Genomic DNA, 18,954 nt, shown 5'->3' with positions numbered 1-18,954 from the left:
ACCATATTAGCTTAAACAGAGCTAAACCCTAAATGGATGTCATTCATTTGTTAAAGCAATGTTTATCATATAAACACTGCTGATCTCCTCCGCCCTATTAGCAGCCACTTCTGGTCTACATGTGCCGATTTGAGTGGTGGCTGAATATCACTACCCAGGATAGACTTCCTAATGATGAAAATTGCAGGAGAGGTCTGAGCAGTTTGCTTCTCCAGCGGATGTTCATGTGGCAGGTTAACAGATTGCTGTAACCACCATAAGAAGAAATACCTGAATAAGGACCTTCTTGGTAGAACTGCCTGGATTTTTGACAGCAGAACTTTACCCACAACAATTTGTTAAAAACTAATGTTTTTTTTAGTTTTATTTTGTCTTCCAGCAAGGCATGTAGAACAGTACACCAAACAGTAATTATCAAGGACAACCAGGGGTGGACTGACCATTTGGAAACTCGGGCACTGCCCGAGGGCCTGGGGTCAGTAGGGGGCACCATGAGATGTCCCTGGTACCTTTTTCATAGGCTTTTTTGAGTTTGGGCAAGGACACAGGGGCCTCATGATCCCCCATTGCCCGGGGGCCCCATGAGTTGTCAGTCCGCCCCTGAGGACAACACATCACACATTAGTGAATACAGGAAATTACATGGAGGAGATACTTTAACAGTAATATGATAAACACTGTGCTATTGCATATATAATAAAAGGGGTAAGTTATTGCCCCCGCAAAAATCCTCCCAAAGACCAAAGATATAATGGGTGCTGCCATGCTCCAAAAGCCATATTTTTTTATAAAGAAATTTGAAAAATTAGAAGCCCAGAATGACCTTAGACTAAAGAGAAAGGAAGAAGATAAGGCCGAGGGTATCTAAATATGCTGAAGGGGAGAGTTGAATGGATAAAGAGTAGTTGGAAGAAGGTTCTAGATGTCTGGGACCAGGAATGCACCTTTACGAAACCATCCAAAGGATCGTAAGCTCCTTTTTGAGGTGAAGCCTGAGTAAATGATTCAGACAGAAATGTAGCATAGTCCCGTGAGTATTGGAAATCATGTCAATAATACCACGTTTTATTAAACTGCACCTCTTTACATTTCATAGTCGCCATCAGGTGTTCCATGTCATTAATTTTGTTTACCACTGCGACCAACTGATCTACAGTAGGAGGGTCAGTACACCTTCATTTCTGTGGAATGCAGACCTTTGATGCACTGGGCAAGTGAATCAGGAGGGAAAAAAATGTTTGTTAGCAAGAAACATACATTCCACATTAACCGCTTCCCAACCGCCCTGTAGCAGAAATACTGCTACAGGGTGGCACCGGTGTGCAAAATCACGTATATATAGATTCTGCATTTCCGGGTAGGGGGCGCACGGGAGGCAATCACTCCCTACCCGTGCCGCCATTCACGGCTGTCAAATCACCGGGCCCTGGCCTATGATTACTTGCCAGCGCCCGGTGATTACCGAGAATCTCCGACGGGGAGAACTGTTCTCCTCCCAGCTCGGACACACTGCTTTGGATGGCTGTGCACAGCACAGCCATCCAAAGCACTGTGCTTACAGTGAAGCATACAGACACTGTGTATGGTAAAACACACCCTGCACACAGTTAACCCTTTGATCGCCCCTCATGTTAACCCCTTCCTGCCCAGTGCCATTAGTAGAGTGTCAGTGCTTTTTTTTTAGCACTGATCCCTGTATTAGTGTCACTGGGGATGTCAGTAAAACCAAGTAAGTTCCCCCCAGTGTCAGAATGCCTGCCGCAGTCCCGCTATAAAAGTCACTGATTTTTTTTTTAGCAAAGACATGGAGCAGAATACATTTTGGCCTAAATTTACAACGAAATTTGATTTTTTAAATTTTTTTACTGGACATGTTTAATACAAGTCAAAAATATTGTTTTTTTTCTCAAAATGGTCTCTTTTTCATAGCGCTAAAAATAAACGCACAAGTAATCAAATACCACCGAAAGAAAGCTCAATTCATGGGGATAAATAGGACGTAAATTTAATTTGGGTGCAACGTTGCATGACCGCACAATTGTCAGTTGAAGTAACGCAGAGGCGTAACGCAAAAAATTGCCTGGTCAGGAAGGGGGGTAAATCCTCAGGAGGGCAAGGGGTTAATAAATATGCTACCAAAATTAGTGTGTGCTGTAAATTGCTTCCAGCATTGTTCCTGTTTCTTCTAGCTGGAGGCTGCCATTTTGCTGAAGCAAGGGTCTCTGGGCAGAAGTAAATCTTTAGGCCCTCAGCAGATCGGCTTCTAGATTTCTGGCAGTCAAAAAATAGAGAGAAACTGAGCATGTGCAGAGCAGGGTGAGGCACTGTATTAGTGAATTTTAAACAGTATAGGCACTTGCTTGAAGTGAGCTAGCAGGACTTAAAGTGGTTCTAAAGGCTGAAGGTTTTTTTACCTTCCTGCATTCTATGCATAAAGGTAAAAAACCTTCATTGTGCAGCTCCTCCTCAGCCCCCTAATACTTACCTGAGCCTGATCTCGATCCAGCGATGTGCACAAGAGCAGCAGCTCCCCCGGGTCTCTCCCTCATTAGCTCAGACACAGCAGCAGGAGCCAATGGCTGTCAATCACAGCCAGTGAGGAGGGACAGCTGTGCTCTGTGTGTTATTTCGGATACACAGAGGTGGCTTGAAAGCGCGAGTGCCCTCAAACCAAACAGCTTAATCTGGGGCCACTCAGAGGGGGGAAGGAGACAGGAACACCAGTGGAACAGGAGGATTGGGGCTGCTTTGTGCAAAATTATTGCACAGAGCAGGTAAATTTTTATTTTTAAAAGAAAAAATCTGAACCTTTAGTATCACTTTAATTTTCTGACTAAAGTTCCACTTTAATAAAAGCAGCAGATATAGAGAATTGAAAAAAAAATTTAAAATTACATTAAAAGCTTAGTTCACCTTTAAAAAAAAATAAATAAAAATATGCAGTTATTATTTTTTTACTTACACGTGAGCCTGCAAAGTATTGCACCCACAGTCCGTGGATCACAGGTGCAATGTCAGGGTCCTGCACACTCTCTCTCCAGTTTTCTGCCCATACCTCCAAGGGGTTTAAGTAAGAAAGCTGGAGGAAGTGTGAATATACTTTGAATGCACTGATCAGTGTGTCTGCAGTCCATTGAGAACTACAAATTGTCTACTGCTGTGGTAAACAGGACTTGTACTTTATTCATTCACAGATACCAGCGTCACTCACACATCCACGCAGATTTCACATGTGACAGTGGCTGCAGAGGAGAAGACAATAGGTGCTGTATGCCCCATAAAACTTTACTAGATTTTAGCTTTAACAGTTTAGTTACAAGATTGTAGATTGGGATTAGAGCTACTGTGTTATGCTGGGGTCTAGTCTGCAACATCAGGTTACCACAAAGCACTAAGCTTTTTCAATGTAATGTTGCCTAAAGTGGAACTACACTATGTTCGAGTACCACAATCCAAAAGCACTATTTAATTCATTTTTGTTTACATTCAAAGCAAACCCACCCATCCATCCATGTCTCCATGGTTTATCTTGTTGAGAAATCACTTTTGGATACACCCCCTAGCATTTCTGGACATGGCCATCTTGAGTTAGGGCAGATGACTCATGTAGCATTTACTTCTTGGAATCCATCAGCTCTTAGCTCAGGCATGCAGGCAGGAGGGTATTCTTAGCTGAGAAAACCCGTCCTCCCCTCCTGAAGACTAGCCATGGAAACGAGGAAGTAACTTAAGAAATAAAAAAAAAAAGAGCTTACAACAAGTAAATAGGATATCCTTTCCTAGGTATTTACTAATGCTAGCAGATACAGGATTCAAAATACTCAATCTTGATTGAGAGAATGAAGTTCCACTTTAAGAAAATACATAAGTTATGTGCTTCAGGGCTTCCTCCAAGGTATTCTATAACAGCGAGATAAGAGTGAATGTGTTGCCCTTACAAAGAATTCATATTTTCATATTCAAATTTGTCTGAGAAAGTGAAAGCTAGCCAATATTTCTTCTTCTCAAGTCGTCTGCAAGACTTGCTCTTCTACAAAAAACATTTAACTAATAATGTCCTCTTCAGCCAGGAACATATTGACAAAGACACCTAATCCAGCAGACGAGGAGCTAACACAAGTTGATAGGCAATTCATTTTTACCTATCCTGTCATAGGCTAGTGCAGCAATGGGCAAACTACGGCCCGGCGGACCTTTAATCCGGCCCGCGGAGCGTGGCAAACATTGGCTGTCAGGATGTAGGCGGGGCAGCGTGACGAACTCCTCTCCTCTCACAGTCCGCCCTGAAGACCGGAACGGCGCGGGAACACGGCGAGAGGAACGCGCGGAGCAAAGGTTGGGGAATGAATTACTATAGGGGGGATGAATTACTATATGGGGGATGAATTACTATATGGGGGATGAATTACTATATGGGGGATGAATTACTATATGGGGGATGAATTACTATATGGGGGATGAATTACTATGCTTACTATGGGGGAATATTACTATACTTACTATGGATAGCATGGTAGTGGCTGGGCCCGGCCAGCAGCTAGTCCGGCCCCCGGGTCCAATATATGAACCCATTGCGGCCCTCAAGTCAAAAAGTTTGCCCACCCCTGGGCTAGTGTGACATGGATTATTTTTGCTTTTCTACTCCAGGAGATGTTGTGTAAAGTACTGACGTTTACACAACATCGAATAAAGTAAACCTTTGTTTATTTAATCTAACAAATATGGGCCCGTTCATGATTGAGGTAAGTTTTGAAATAAACATAGGCTGTTAATTTTAGTAATTTTGTGCACGTGGAATGTTTCCTATAAGACACTTAATTTATGTTATGTGTATGGAAATGTTACAGTTACAATGGTACATTTCATTAAACTGATTATTATAGGAAAAGGTTTATTGAGGAGGGAACTGGGGTCAATGTAGCTGAGATTCATATTTAGCAAAATGTGTTACTTATAGAAGTACAGGTGGCGGCATATACATGGGTGGTAAGTAATGAGTTTCTTGGTGAATGCTGTGTTATTTGTGCAAAGGCCATCAGTCCAGAAAGTGCGCTGGAAGCTTGCCTCTGCACTGCATTGCAAACGCACTATGTTTTGAAATCTGCTGTGGCTGTCAATTCAAAGTTAATAATACCTCAAAAGCAAGTCGCAAACACAGTGCGTTCGCCTGCACCAGATCGCATGGTAAAAAACAACCATGTGATCCGGTTCCAATGCAGTTAAAAAAAAAAAAAAAAAGCGCCTGTGCTTCTTTGGTGCACCACACAGAACTGTATGTGAATTGCACAGGAATGCAGTGCGGTTGCTGTGCGACTCACATGTGACCCTATAGTGGGAATCTAGGCTTATAGGCACAATTATTCAACAAATTGTTACATACCTTGAAGGTGAGAGGATCTGCAGTCAGCAGCATGAGCCTTCTCTAGTAGAGACAAGATCTTTTGCTTGAGGTCTTCATGTAGTGTGTTCATGTCAGCAGTGAAACATAATGGTGCTTCAGAAAAACTAGATTCAGTTTGAGACTTTACATTCTCCTTTGCAAAAGAGAAACAGTAAAAAGTTTAAAGATGAATTGTTAGTATGGGAAATACCTACATATATACATATAAACATACACACACGTCCAAATGACAACATTTATCACCAGAAAGAAAAAAGTAAGAGAACACAGGCAGCAATAGTGTCTTAGAGTTTTAGACTCCCCTTCCTTTACAAGAAAAAGTTTCTTTTGTGAAAAACTTAGGTCGACCATACATGAGTCGAAAATCGACCAATTTTTCATATGAAAATCGGACCCAAGAATAATCGGCCGATTTTCGCTGTTAGTGGGTCAATGGCACCGGCCGATTTTTGTGGTTCCTCCCCTTTTCGGTGATCGGGCATGTTGGAAAATTCGTGAAAAACTACCGATTTTCGACTCAGTGATGGTCAAATAGTACGATCATTTTTTCGAAAAGAATATGTGCATGAGCCGTGACCTGGAAGGAACAGAAGTTTTGCATGTTATATGGGGTGAACGTTATGACTTGGTCGGCTGATATTCGAAATCAATGATGGCACCATCGGATTACCGAGCGAACGACGTTTCCGATTTTCAGACGTAAAATCGTTCGGAATTCGAACCATGTATGGCCTGCATTACTTTCACTTCTCACTAACAAAACGACAACAGTAATGGAAGTTAGGCCTTGGTTCACACGGTGAACCTCATGTGAACCGTACAAAACTACAACGCATTCCTGTGCAATTCACATGTGATTCAGTGCACTGCGATTTGAGCTTATTCATTTTGAATGGGCTCAAATCAAACCGAGACGTGCATGCACCTTTTTTGGAGCTGCACTGCAACTCATTTTGTACCATGCAATCTAGTACAGCCAAACGCACTGCTTTTGCAATCGGTTTGGGGTGTCATTAAGATTACATTGACACCCGCTGCGGATTGCAAGGGCTGAGAGATTTGAATACAGTACAGGAAACACAGGGATTGTTATGCACATTAGTGTAAACCTAGGCTAACTCCACTTTAAGAAAGTAGATTTGAATGGATTGTCACAGCAGAAGACAAAACAAATTATTGAAAAACAGTGTAAATGTAATAAAACACATAAAACAAAGGCAGGCAGCATGTTACTACCAATGGACACAGCCGCTCATCTCAGTTTGATTGTCTGCAGTTGTGCATCATGAATTCACACTGTCTACATTTGGGCTGGAGTGCGTGCTAGTGTCCAGCCAGCTGTTGACCCCCCCCCCCCCCCCATAGACTTGAATGGAATGCCTGCATGCAGTACCCATGGATCCAAATGCTTAAACGCACAGCCCATTTACAGACTACAGGCCTCAGAATCGATGTGAATAAGGCCTTGAAGAGCAAATAGAATAAATATTCAAAGTTTGCTCAAAACATGCACATGTATGTATAGCTAAAACAAGGAATCTCTTTCCTGTCACTATAGTCAAGGTTTAAGATGAGCTTACCTTGACAAGATACTGATAACTCCAAAGCAACAGTTCTACAATCTGATGTGTGAAGAAACGCTGCCAGCACACAAGCCCAGAACACCATTGTCAGACAATACACAGTTAGGAGGGGAGGGGGGGGTTGGACAAATCCTATGAGGTTTCTTGACATGCAGTGAATTGTGTATATGAATTATATAAAATCCTCTTGCGCTTTTATGACGTATACCTATAATATAAAGCAGCTCACACTTAAAACTGAAACCTCAATCAGTGCAATGAACGATTTATTAATATAGTGCAGCGCTATATTAAACCAAATAATAAACATATAAAAACTAAAAAATCACCTTTTTAGTTTTTATATGCTTATTATTTATATGATATGAGGTTGGTTTAATATAGCGGTGCACTATATTAGTGGATTGTGTATATGCATGTCTGATAGGGGTGCGGGGAGTCTTTGCAAACACTGAGAAGCCATTGTGTAGGATACCAAATCTGATAGAACGCACAGCCATAGAGTCACGCACAGCAGCAATTAAATGCAGAAAAAAAGCAGCATATCATTCCCCTCCAGGTGTATTCATACTATCCTAGAAGATGACTTGTCTCTATTAAACATATTACCCGTTTCTTCAGTGCAGACAAGAACTGTGTTCTCTGTTCATATATGTAGTGTGATTCCTACAGCTGTCACTGGCAGTCATCATCTCTAACAGCTGTCAGATCTAGAATGGAGTGCCTATATTCAGGATGCAGCGAGATGGCAGTTAAGGAGTTCCTTCCAGGGTTTATTATATCTGCTGTAATAACTGAACTTGTCTATTTCCCCTACTGGTAGATCATTTGCCTCCAGTCCATGTGGGAACCAGCATACGTACTATGTAGAACTTTGGTACGCTCCACTGTTATCCCCCTTCACACCAAGAGCCCTGCAATGGGCTGCCTTGCATGCAACAAACACGGCAAAAATGCGCATGCACCTTTCTGCACTTCCAGCGTTATGCTGCATTTGTTGTGCGTTTTTCTGGCGTGTCACATTTGGGGTGCCATTAACAATAAATAGCACAGCAGTCACAACAAATGTTCTTTGTGCGTTTCATGAACATGCTCAAAATCTGGAGTTAAGTGTGAATTCAGCCTCAGGGGCTGTGTAATATCATACAGTTCCTCCGCATAACTAGTGGGATAAAGTTTCTAACGTCTCTTGACAAGTGTTCCACATCTTCTTCAAATGTTAACCAAGTGCCCCCTAGTGTTCTAATTGTTCCTCAAATGTTTCCTACGTGCCCACTTTTGAATTTTGAAACTTTCAGTGCTGCATTCTCTGTGCAATCCATAGGGCAGTATAACCAGCTCTGAAATACAGCTAACAACATAACAGATAAGATTCATAAAAACTGATTTAAAGCAAACACAACGGGAAACGTTATGGAGGGATAAAGTTAAAACAACTGTGTTAAAGCCTGTTTAGTAAAAGAATAAAAATCAGTACAAGGGACATTACTTACTATCAATGTGATGTGTCCCTTGTGCTCCTGGTTCCTGCTTTAATTGAAATATTCCTCTTCTGATCCCACGCAACCCTCACTGCCAAAATCTCTTGGTGCGGTGGGGATTAATAGAGCTGAGGGACCTGTGACAGGCACTCATCAAGAGTGTCAACTATGCCCGCCTTATGCGCCTACCTCCTACATTTATGTGATCTGTTCCATAGCTTCTATGAATGAAACATGATCTATGAATGAAGGAGGCAGACCTTTCATTCATCTGCCCACCCTCATTTCATCGATCATTTTTCATTCACAGAAGTTATAGTACAGCTTCTATGAACACAGGAGGTGTGTGAAAAGGGCAGACATAGTTGGCACTCTTGAAAAGTGAACATGACAAGGTCCCACAGATCTTTCAACCCCTGACACACTGGAAGATTAAGATGGCGGGGGAGGGATCAGAGGAGGAAGATTTTATTTAAAGCAGGAGTTAGGACACATCACTTTGATGGTATATAATGTACCTGTGCTTGGCTTCTGTCAAATGGTCCTGGTGGAAAACCAACATTTTATCAGTGCTTGTTGCAAATGGCTGCATCTGTGTATTCTGACTGGGAATGGCAATGGAGGGGGGTAAATACCTGCTATCAGAATACAATAGTACAGCAAGAGAGATCCCTGCATGCAGGAATCTGTCAGATTTTCTTCCTTCATACCTGCCTTTAGGCTTTAAAGAATCTTAACACTCATGTATTCTACTGGAAATATTTTTTACACATTACTACTCTGTACACTAAGGCAGAAATAGGAAACCGAAAAACATTTTGGGGAGTAATATAGTTTAACAGGGGCAAGTGTTCACTGGTAAAAGCAGTCTGAGTTCAGGTGCATTCTACTTGCATATGAGATTGTTTAGGGCCAGCTCTTCTTGCAGAAAAAAAATGTTTTTGTAAAAGTGTTTAAAAACGCTTAGTACTTTTGAGGGCATGGGGTCCTCTAGTGCTGATATTCTCTCACCATGTAAGATCTGAGATGCACCCCACTGTACAAAGCTACTGGACTTAAGGCACTCAGCATCCAAGGCAATGTCCTTCAGAAGAACCATTCGGACAAGACCAATATGCTCCGTACTGTGCTGCAGTAACTATCCCTGTCCCAGAAGGGGGGGCATTCACTACGTCCAGGAGGTGAAAGCACTGCAAACTCTACATGGTTAACAAAGAAGTCAGGAGTGAGATATTTAGACAATGCATGCCAACAAGGAGGCCACAGGTGTGGACCATTTAACAGCTGGGTCATCTCACCTCTGATCACAGGTTGTCATCAACACTGGATCCTGGCAAGGCTCGGGCTAGCTGGATCTTATAGGAGTTAGGCCCTTCTGAAGGTGCTGACTACTAGGCTTCATAGAGCTAACTCTTTACAGGAGGTAACTTGAGGACCCTACAATAGAGATGCCAGGAAAGAGCAAATGGCTGAACCTGAGAAGCAATACTCAGACAACAGTTGTACCCAAGCAGCACTGAGGATCAAGATCCTTGATTAATAGAGGGGAACCTCTGAGAGGTGCTATGCACCAAAATATATTGTTCCTGTCCCAGGGGTAGGGAGCGTGTGAGCAAAGAGGGTGACTCCCTGCACCTGGGTGACAGAAAGAAAAGCCATCTAAGGGCTGAACCAGATGCACATTCAGCACTCCACTTATAGACAGGAGGATGCACCCTCCTCACGTTGGTTGACCAGTGAGTATGTGCCCTACAGGCTGGGCGAGAGTCAGGCTCAGGGGGCCTGGGGGCACTAACTGCAGAAAAAGGATGGGATTCAACTGGCCTCTCTAGATTTCCATGTTGCAGGGCTGAAGAGGCATTGTCCCTTGATTGCCAACCTAGTCAGATGCTTTTTGGATAGGTCATCAGCATTCCAGCAGGACAACCACAGTGCCCTATGCATCTGTATAGTCATTACATCCACACAGGTTATACGTTTAGAAGCTTGTAGAAAACCATCACATCTATTCTCAGAAACTGGGTTTCATCCCAGACATACAGGAGGTTCCTTTGGAGGAAACAAACCCCCAGAACAGAGGGCAGAATCAGCCTGTTCAAACTGGAATTTAAGGGGGATTCAGCTGTCTGTTAGAATCTTTAAAGGGTAAACACAACTTCCACCTGAATAGTGTTGCTTCTAATATGGTACACAAGTTGATCCACAGTGGAAATGGTTTACCATTTAACAAATACCCTCTTTTGTACAGATCTCAGGTTTGAACCAAGATTTCAGTTTACACAGAGGAATTTCTTGACTTCTGGGTGTAAGGGAAAGGTCTGTGGCAGCTTTAGGAGCTCTAAAAGGCTGTAGGCTGGAAACAGCAGGCCGATTCTCCACATGCAGTGTTGAATACACTGCATTAATAAGGTCAGATACGAACCCTTGTAAATCAGGAAACAGGAGACGGAGGGGTCTCAAAAACAGCCATGTCAGTGATAAACTGGTGAAACTCTGAATCTAAGTCAGAAATGGTCATAGGGATCAATGTCTTGGCCTAATCTAAGGTGTCTTGACGGTCAGCAATAAACTCTGCACAGAATGCTACTGGATCACAATCGGAGCCCCTGCGGTCAGTGAGTCAGAGGAGTTTATTGCAGGTGGCCAAAAAGTCCTGGGTGAGCATAGAGGACTCCAAGGGGACAGGGCAGGAAACTGAGCCCCACCTGATAAAGCTGAAGAAGACTAAGTATAAGGGTACCAGGCACTAGAGTACCAATGTCAGTTTGCTTAGAGGATACAGAAATCAGATTCTGTCCTCCTAGCCCACTAGCAAACAATGAGGCATGCTGGATAGAGGAGGGGTTATACTAGGGAAAAGTTTGTATTTTTTCTGTTGTCAAAATCTGATCCTTCTGTAGGCAACAGTAACCGGTCTCGATCTGAATTTCGATGTCACTTGATAGACGTGTAAGAATTATCTTTTTTTTCTGACTGATTTGCACTGAACAGTGAAACCAGGTTGGTTAATAGGTTACTGCATTCCACAGCTCTCAGCTTGGCCTTTTGTAAACATGAAATAAGATCCTATTTTTAAGATGCAATGTGAAAAGTTGAAATTAAAAAAAAAAGAAAAAAAAAGTTACAGCTGTACTGTATATATCACTCTGCACACAGAACAAATGAAATGGTTAACTACAGGTCACAATATATTTATTTGAAAAGAACCTACCATCCCTCCCTCTTAGTCTGTAAGCTCTAACAAGGACCCTCTGATTCCTCTTGTACCAAATTGTATTGTAACTGTAATGTCTGCCTTCATTTTGTAAACAGCTGTGCAAATTGTTGGCGCTATATAAATCCTGTACTATAATAATAATTAATATTACAGAAATATGGGAGCTGTCATTGCCATTGCTAACTTCTTTCTTTACAAGCTGAAAGTGGTCAAGCGGTTATTCACTAACACTTTAACAGGCTGCATATTTTTGGGTCAAGAACTTAGCAAGTAGTGAAGTTAGAGAACAAGGATGACAGCCAAAGAATGTGCACTTTTTAAACTAGAGACAGTTTTCATATTTATGAAAAATTTACTAAATAAATTCTACTTAAAAGTATAACTAAAAGGCAAAATGTTTTTTTTTTCCAGTTCTGGATACAGAGGAGAGGGATTAGAACACCTGTTAGGTTTTTATTGCAGTCTGTGCCCCCATTAGGGAAATGAATCCTCTATATTTGTTCTGTTTACCAGTATCATTGAAAATGAAAGTAAACTCCAAATTCTGGGTTGTCCCCAGAAAAGTAATAGAGGACAGGAAGTACAGGTAAATCTCCCCAATGGGACACAGATGGCACAAACACTAACAGGGGTTATAACCCTCCCTTACTCTATCCAAAATAAAGAAAAAGTTTTACCTATAGTTCTACTTTAAAAAAAAAAAAAAAACGGGATATCAGTTGGCCAGTTCAGCAGAAACAACGAACAAATGTATTTGCGTAGTTAGGTCTCATATTTGTTTTGGGAAATTGGCATAATGATACTTTGGAATGTTTCTGAAATCAAGTCAATAGCTTTCTTTTCCTAAAATTACTATGATAAAAAAAAAAAAAAATGTTGTCATTTTATTCTCAATATTTTCCTTTAAATATTTTAGTGGTATGTGAAATGCCATCTGTCTTCTACGCAAACATGATTTTAAACTGGGACTGTCAAGCCTCATAAACAGAGTTGTTAAATTTAGCATTTTATTCTAGTACAGTGTCAAGCTCAGCAGACATGACAAACACCCCCCAAAAGCCATTTATCAAAAAACATACAAGCACTTTGAGAATAATGCTGTGAAATGTGACACAGAACATGGACTGACGTAACTGACTGCGTTTTATAGAGACATCCTGCCATACAGGCAACAGATACTTCTGAAAACAATGTGTAAGCCTCCGATTTCAATTGCCTTGAAATTTATATCTCATCTATCACAGAAGCAAAAGGCATTCTGCAAGGGAATATACAGATTCGAACTGGTTATGAAATAAAAAAAAAAAAAAAAAAAAATCAGAGTACAATAGGACTTACCCTTACTGCATACTTCACCTGGTTAAAAGCTGTGTAAAGATTACATGGTTTAGAAACTACAATTATCGCACAATACCTTTGTAATTTTTAGATCTTTGTCGACATCTGTTAGATTTATCTGTTGATTTGTCAGTAGTCTATCTGCACCATCCAGTTGCTGAGCGGAGTCATTTTCTTTTCCAAAATCCCCTCCATCCCCCGGGTAACAGCGATCTGCTTCTTCAGAGGGTATCCTAGATTCTAAAGTAAGTGCATGTGGTTCCCCATTTTCATTAAACATGAGACAAGGTGAATCTGAGGTGTTTTCAGCCTTAGCAGAGTGTGGCAAAGTGGTTTCTAAATCATTAACTGTACTACTATCAAGCAATTTTGTTTCATCAGCTTCTGTAACAGGCCCTGATACTTTCTGCTGAGTTACACCTGAGACTAGGTCTAATGATGTAATAGCTGAGCTTTGGTCAGCCTCAAGAGGGTCAGTTATGCCAGTTTTTTCAATTAACTGTGTTTCCACCGTTTCTTTCTCATTAAGTTCTAAAGACTGTTCAGGTATCTCCTTTAATAATTTAGAAAAACTGGATTCTGAGTGCAACAATGTATTGGTAACATCTTCTACAGCATCATCAACATCTTCTGAATCCATGCCAGATCCAAGATCTTCAGGACCATCCTTGTGTATTATCTGTAGACCACTTGGATCTTTCATTTGTACTTCATGAGCCTTTGGTTCCTTATTTTGAACTTTTCCATGTTTAGGTTTACATTCACTGTGACAGGAGGCATCTTCCCTTTGTTTGCCTTTATTTCCTCTGGACAGACAACCATGACTCGGTTCTGAGAGAATTTTGGCTATTTCATGTTTGTCTATCTTAGAACTTTTACTCATTAAATCATATTGCAGGGATTCCATAAGACCTATTTCCATAGAGCAGACGTTACTGCTGTCATCAGAATCTACATCAGAAGGCGTTTTGCTGCCTTCTTCTAACATGTCTCCAGCATGTTCTAGCTCAGGCTCCTCCAGAACCATGTCCAAAACTGGAGGTATATTACGTAACAACTTGTAAGAGTCTGAACGTGACATTTCTTTATTAATGTGAACATCTACCATTTCTTCTTCTCCTTCTTCCTTAATGTCAACAAGCTGTTGCTTGCGGAGGTGCATTTCAAGCAAGTGTAAAACATCAGGGTCCAGTTTATCTGAAACGTACTGATGTCTCTCTTTTCTGTGATCGAGCCCATCTTTGGAGCAGCTGTAATGAAAAGAACTATCTATGTTATCCTCTTCACTACTTTCCTCCTTCTCAGAAAGATCCTCCTCTTCCACAAACTCTAGCTCATGTAAAACTGGCTGCAATCGTCCACATTTTAGTGATCGGTGCTCCTTTTTCCGCTTGCCTCTTCTGGTACCATCATGTTTTGGTAAACATAGCCCAAAGCGTTTGGTCTGAAAATCAAGAGAACAATTTTTTGACCTGTCTTCACTCTCACACACAGTGTGTGCTAATACATCACAGTGTTCCATGCTAGAACTTTCTTTCTGTTTGGTAGAAGTAATATCACATTTGCTAAGGTTTAAGTGCACAGCATAGTTGTTGCCATTGTTTTCCGTATGAATTGTTTTATCACAGCCTTGTGGTTTATGATATAAGCGTTCTCTTGTCGATTCAATGTCATGTTTTGTGACTTCATCTAGCAAGTCTCTCTTGAGCATGTCAGAATTAGACACAGCAGTTTCTTTGAAATTATTATGTTCCAAGTGTTCTTTTTCTTTTGATCTATCACCTAAAATAGACTCTGTTGCATAGGAATCCTTTGCATCCTCAGGATTTTCCTGAAGCTCTAACAAACTCACTTTACTTGGATTGTGTATCTCTTTGTCTAACTCTTCATTCTGTAGCTCTCCTTGCAATATCTCGTTCTCTGAAATATCTTTACTAATGTTGTTTTTTAAGGTGTAATTGGATAAAGCTCGTTTTGATTGCACGTTATACAGTTCTCTCCCATCTTGTTCTCTGCCTTTATCTGTAGTCTGACATGAGTCATGCAAGTGATTAAGCGTCTCTTTATATGCTTTGCTGTTCCTGTCTTTAGATGATGTAAGAAATGATTCTTTCGGATTGTCTGCAGCTGATATTTGATCACTGACTGTTGTAAAATCCCCTGAAGATACAAATCTTTGGTTGGTAAAACAGTCTTGTTCTGATACTTCTTTGTTGTTGTTGAGAAGATCTTCTGATCTTACATTCTCCTCCAGCTGGAAATGGTCAGTTGCCACAACTTTTGCCAGTGCTGCTGTATGCGCTAAATGACACCCGTTTACAAGATCAAGAAGAATGCCATTCCCAGATCGAGTATGATCTAGAATACAGAAAAAAATAAAATAGGCTGACTTTTTCTGTACATTATTAACAAATTTAAGTACGTTTAACATTTTATACTGTTTTTCACAATGACATTATTCTAATACAAAGTTCAAGCTGAAAAAGTTGTTTCAGTGCTCCCAGTCCCCTTGTTTTGTTCTAGGGCAGTGGTCTCCAAACTATGGCCCGGGGGCCGGATGTGGCCCTTGGCTTGCCTTTACCTGGCCCCTTGGGGCACTATTCCTCCCATCCCACTGATGAAATCTATGGGGCACTATTCCTCCCACTGACCCCATCTATGGGGCACTATTCCTTCCACTAACAGCATTGATGGGGCACTATTCTTCCCACTGATACCAACAACGGGGCATTATTCCTTCCATTCAAACCAGTGATGGTGCGTTGCTTATGCCCACTAATGTCAGGGCATTTTTTACTCCCACTGGCCACAGTCCGGCCCCCCTAAAGTCTGAAGGGCAGTAAACTGGCCCTTTGCTTAGAAAGTTTGGAGACCCCTGTTCTAGGGAAAGGGAAAGCGTAGACTAATACTTGCCTAAATCCAAGGTCCCACAGTCTTCCTCCCCTTTGGTTCCAAGAACTGGACCTAAATGCCACTCTTCTCCATGATGCCATCATGTACAGTGCAGGGGCAAGCAGCCTTGTCATCAAGATGATGTGGCAGATGGTAGGACTGTGAGCTAGCAGTCCAGAAAAAAAGATAACTAGACTACCAGATATGACCCCTTCAGATTCTGGGGAAGAAGTGACCATTTTATCAATGTTTTAAGGTTGGGTTTTAAGCATCTTGCCCTCTCCAATAGGCTGTCAGAGCACCGAGAAAACCCAAACGTCCAAATAAGATTTTAACCCCCCCCCCCATAAAACAATACTTAGTCTAAATATTGCAATGCATCAGTGTCATGGCTAGAAATTCTGGATAAACCCTCTGCACACTGCTATATACCCTTTCTAGGAAACTTTGCAATAAAAACAGGGATTTTTAGTTCTCACATATTGAAATACATGTTTAAACTGGCCAACTGCGTCAAAGTAATACCGCTATGGCCAGTCCCACTCTGCTCTGCAAATGCTACTGTGGACACAATGCCAACATGGGGCAAGACAGACACAAAGTTGGGAAAGCTACTAGGTTTAGGTCTGGCCAGTCTAGTTTAGTTGCCAGTGTCCTTTTATTAAAAGTCAGCAGCTTCAGTATTTGAAGCTGTTGACTTTTAATTTCTTTTTGGAAGGGCTGGGAGGGTTATGGGACGACTACTGAAGATCATTTTTAATAGGCAAAGTGATCGGTTTACTATAAATACAAATATCAGATGTTTTAGTCATAGTTTACTTTTGTTCTTGTAAAATACATTGGTAAATCTATCTCTACTATAATTTAGAATAGGAAATGCTCCAAAGGAGCTGGGATTTTTGAGGTGCCAATAGTGTACTACAATATAAGTTTAAGAAAAAAAAATCATAATTTGCTTGATCCATATCAATAAAAAAAAAATACTCAATATATCCATAAAAATAATAAAAGGTTTTCCATATAAAGATATTCTGATTAGAAAAATTTACAGCATAGTTTTGCTGTAGATTCTGATGGTGTAGCGATCTCAATATGTTTCCCCAACACAGTAAAGACACATAAAAATATGCAAAATATATTTTCACTAAATCTATAAACAATATATTATAATCCAAAAAGTTTAGTGAAGTGAATCTTACCAAAGTAAAAAATAGCTGGAAACTGAGTCACAATTGTTCTAAGATGCAGTCAAAACCTAAAGACACAGCAGTCAGGCCCCACCACCAGAGTGTTAGTGTGGTATATGATTGGCCACCGGAGGAGTAATCAGGACCCTACAACTAAAATTCAAAAGAGCTTGTTTTATCTTTAAAAGGCCACAAATCATTAGAAGATACAGAATGTCACTGTCTACAGGTCTCAATAGATATCTTACATGGAGATTATAAAGATCCAAACTTGGAGCTGAAGATGATACTCAAAATAATCTCAACATGGCCCACATACAAATAAGACTTCCACCAATATAAATCTGCCCTTCAAAAATACAATTCCTGTCTCGATATTGCCAAAGCTGTTTTATCACTCATCAACACCCTCTCACGCAATCCCCGTCAGCTCTTTTCTACGATTAACGCTCTACTTTGACCTTCATTACTTCCACGCACTCACTGCCCAGGAGATCACTAATCACTTCAAAAATAAGATTGATACAATTCGTGATGAGATCTCCACTGTACAGATATCTCCCTCACCCTACACTTGTCCACCTGCACAATCTATACATCCCTTGTTTAACCCAACTACTATAGAGGAGGTTCGTAAACTTTTTTCTAAAGCCCACCTCACAAATACTATGGTCATTCTCTCTGGCTCCATCCTTCACTCTTTAAACTCATATCTTCAATCTCTCCCTTTCCAATGGCATTTTCCCCAACTCTCTAAAACATGCGCTAGTCACCCCATACTTAAAAAGGGCTCACTGGACCCCTCCAATCTTGGCAACCTAAGACCCATCTCCTTACTCCCTTTTGCCTCCAATCTCCTTGAAAGTCTAGTCTACAACCGGCTGAGTTGCCACCTTATTGAGGATAACCTTTTCGATCCCTGTCAGTCTGGATTTCACCCACAAAACTCCACAGAAATTGCTCTCCAAAAACTCACAAACAACTTGCTAACCGCTAAAACCAATGGTCACTGCGCCACCTTTGACACAGTTGATCACCCCCTCCTCAAAAAAACTCTTATCTACTTGGCCTCCATGACTCCATACTCTCTGTTGGTTCGAATCTTACCTATCCCACCACACCTTCAGTGTCACTTACTACTCTACTTCCTCCTCTCCTACTCCTCTTACCATCTGGGTTCCCCAAGGTTCTGTCCTTTGACCTCTCGATCTATTCTCGATCTACACTTCTTCATTGGGTCAGCTAATAGCTTCCCATGGTTTTCAATACCATTTCTATGCTGATGACACACAAATCTATCTTTCTACTCCTCAGCTCACCCCAGCAGTTTCCTCACGTATCACGGATTTACTAACATACATATCAGACACCACTTCCTAAAACTCAAAATCTATCCAAAACGGAGCTCATAATATTTTCTCCCCCACGTGCCTCCTTGACCCATCCCTGCATGCCAGGGTGCTAGAGGGAACCCTGGATTCTGAACTGTTCTCTCAGGCCCACATCCAATCCCTGTCCAAATCATGCCACCTCAACCTCCACAAACATGTCCTGAATATGCCTTTTTAACCAATGATACCACAAAACGCCTAATTCACTCCCTGGTTATCTCTCACCTCGACTACTGCAACTCCCTCCTCATTGGCTTACCTAGGCTTACATTCAGTCCATCATGAATGCTGCTGCCAGGCTCATCCATCTTACCAACCGATCAGTGTTTGCCACCTCTCTTTGCCAATCCCTCCACTGGCTTCCACTCCAACGAATAAATTTCAAAATAACAGCAGCTTACAAAGCCATCCACAACTCTGCTGCCAGCTACATCACCAACCTGGTTTCAAAATATCAACCAAAC

The 18,954-nt window shown here is 41.3% G+C and overlaps 1 protein-coding gene across 2 annotated transcripts in view; it reads right to left on the bottom strand.

Annotated features, from left to right (window-relative positions):
* LOC149465204 (uncharacterized) overlaps positions 1–18,954 on the bottom strand; it is a 167,453-nt gene that overhangs the window by 128,286 nt on the left and 20,213 nt on the right. For both annotated transcript variants that reach the window (XM_089673529.1, XM_089673528.1), the window contains exons 3-4: positions 13,097–15,378; positions 5,381–5,534 (exon numbers count right to left, since the gene is read on the bottom strand). In XM_089673529.1, coding sequence (XP_089529655.1) covers positions 5,381–5,534; positions 13,097–15,378 — 2,436 coding nt within the window. The remainder of the gene's footprint in view (positions 1–5,380; positions 5,535–13,096; positions 15,379–18,954) is intronic.

This window comes from Staurois parvus, unplaced genomic scaffold (genome assembly GCF_062004578.1).
Source record: "Staurois parvus isolate SC_StPar_1 unplaced genomic scaffold, SC_StPar_1.0 ptg000140l, whole genome shotgun sequence".
NCBI lineage: Eukaryota > Metazoa > Chordata > Amphibia > Anura > Ranidae > Staurois > Staurois parvus.
This window is presented reverse-complemented; position numbering and strand designations above follow the sequence as displayed.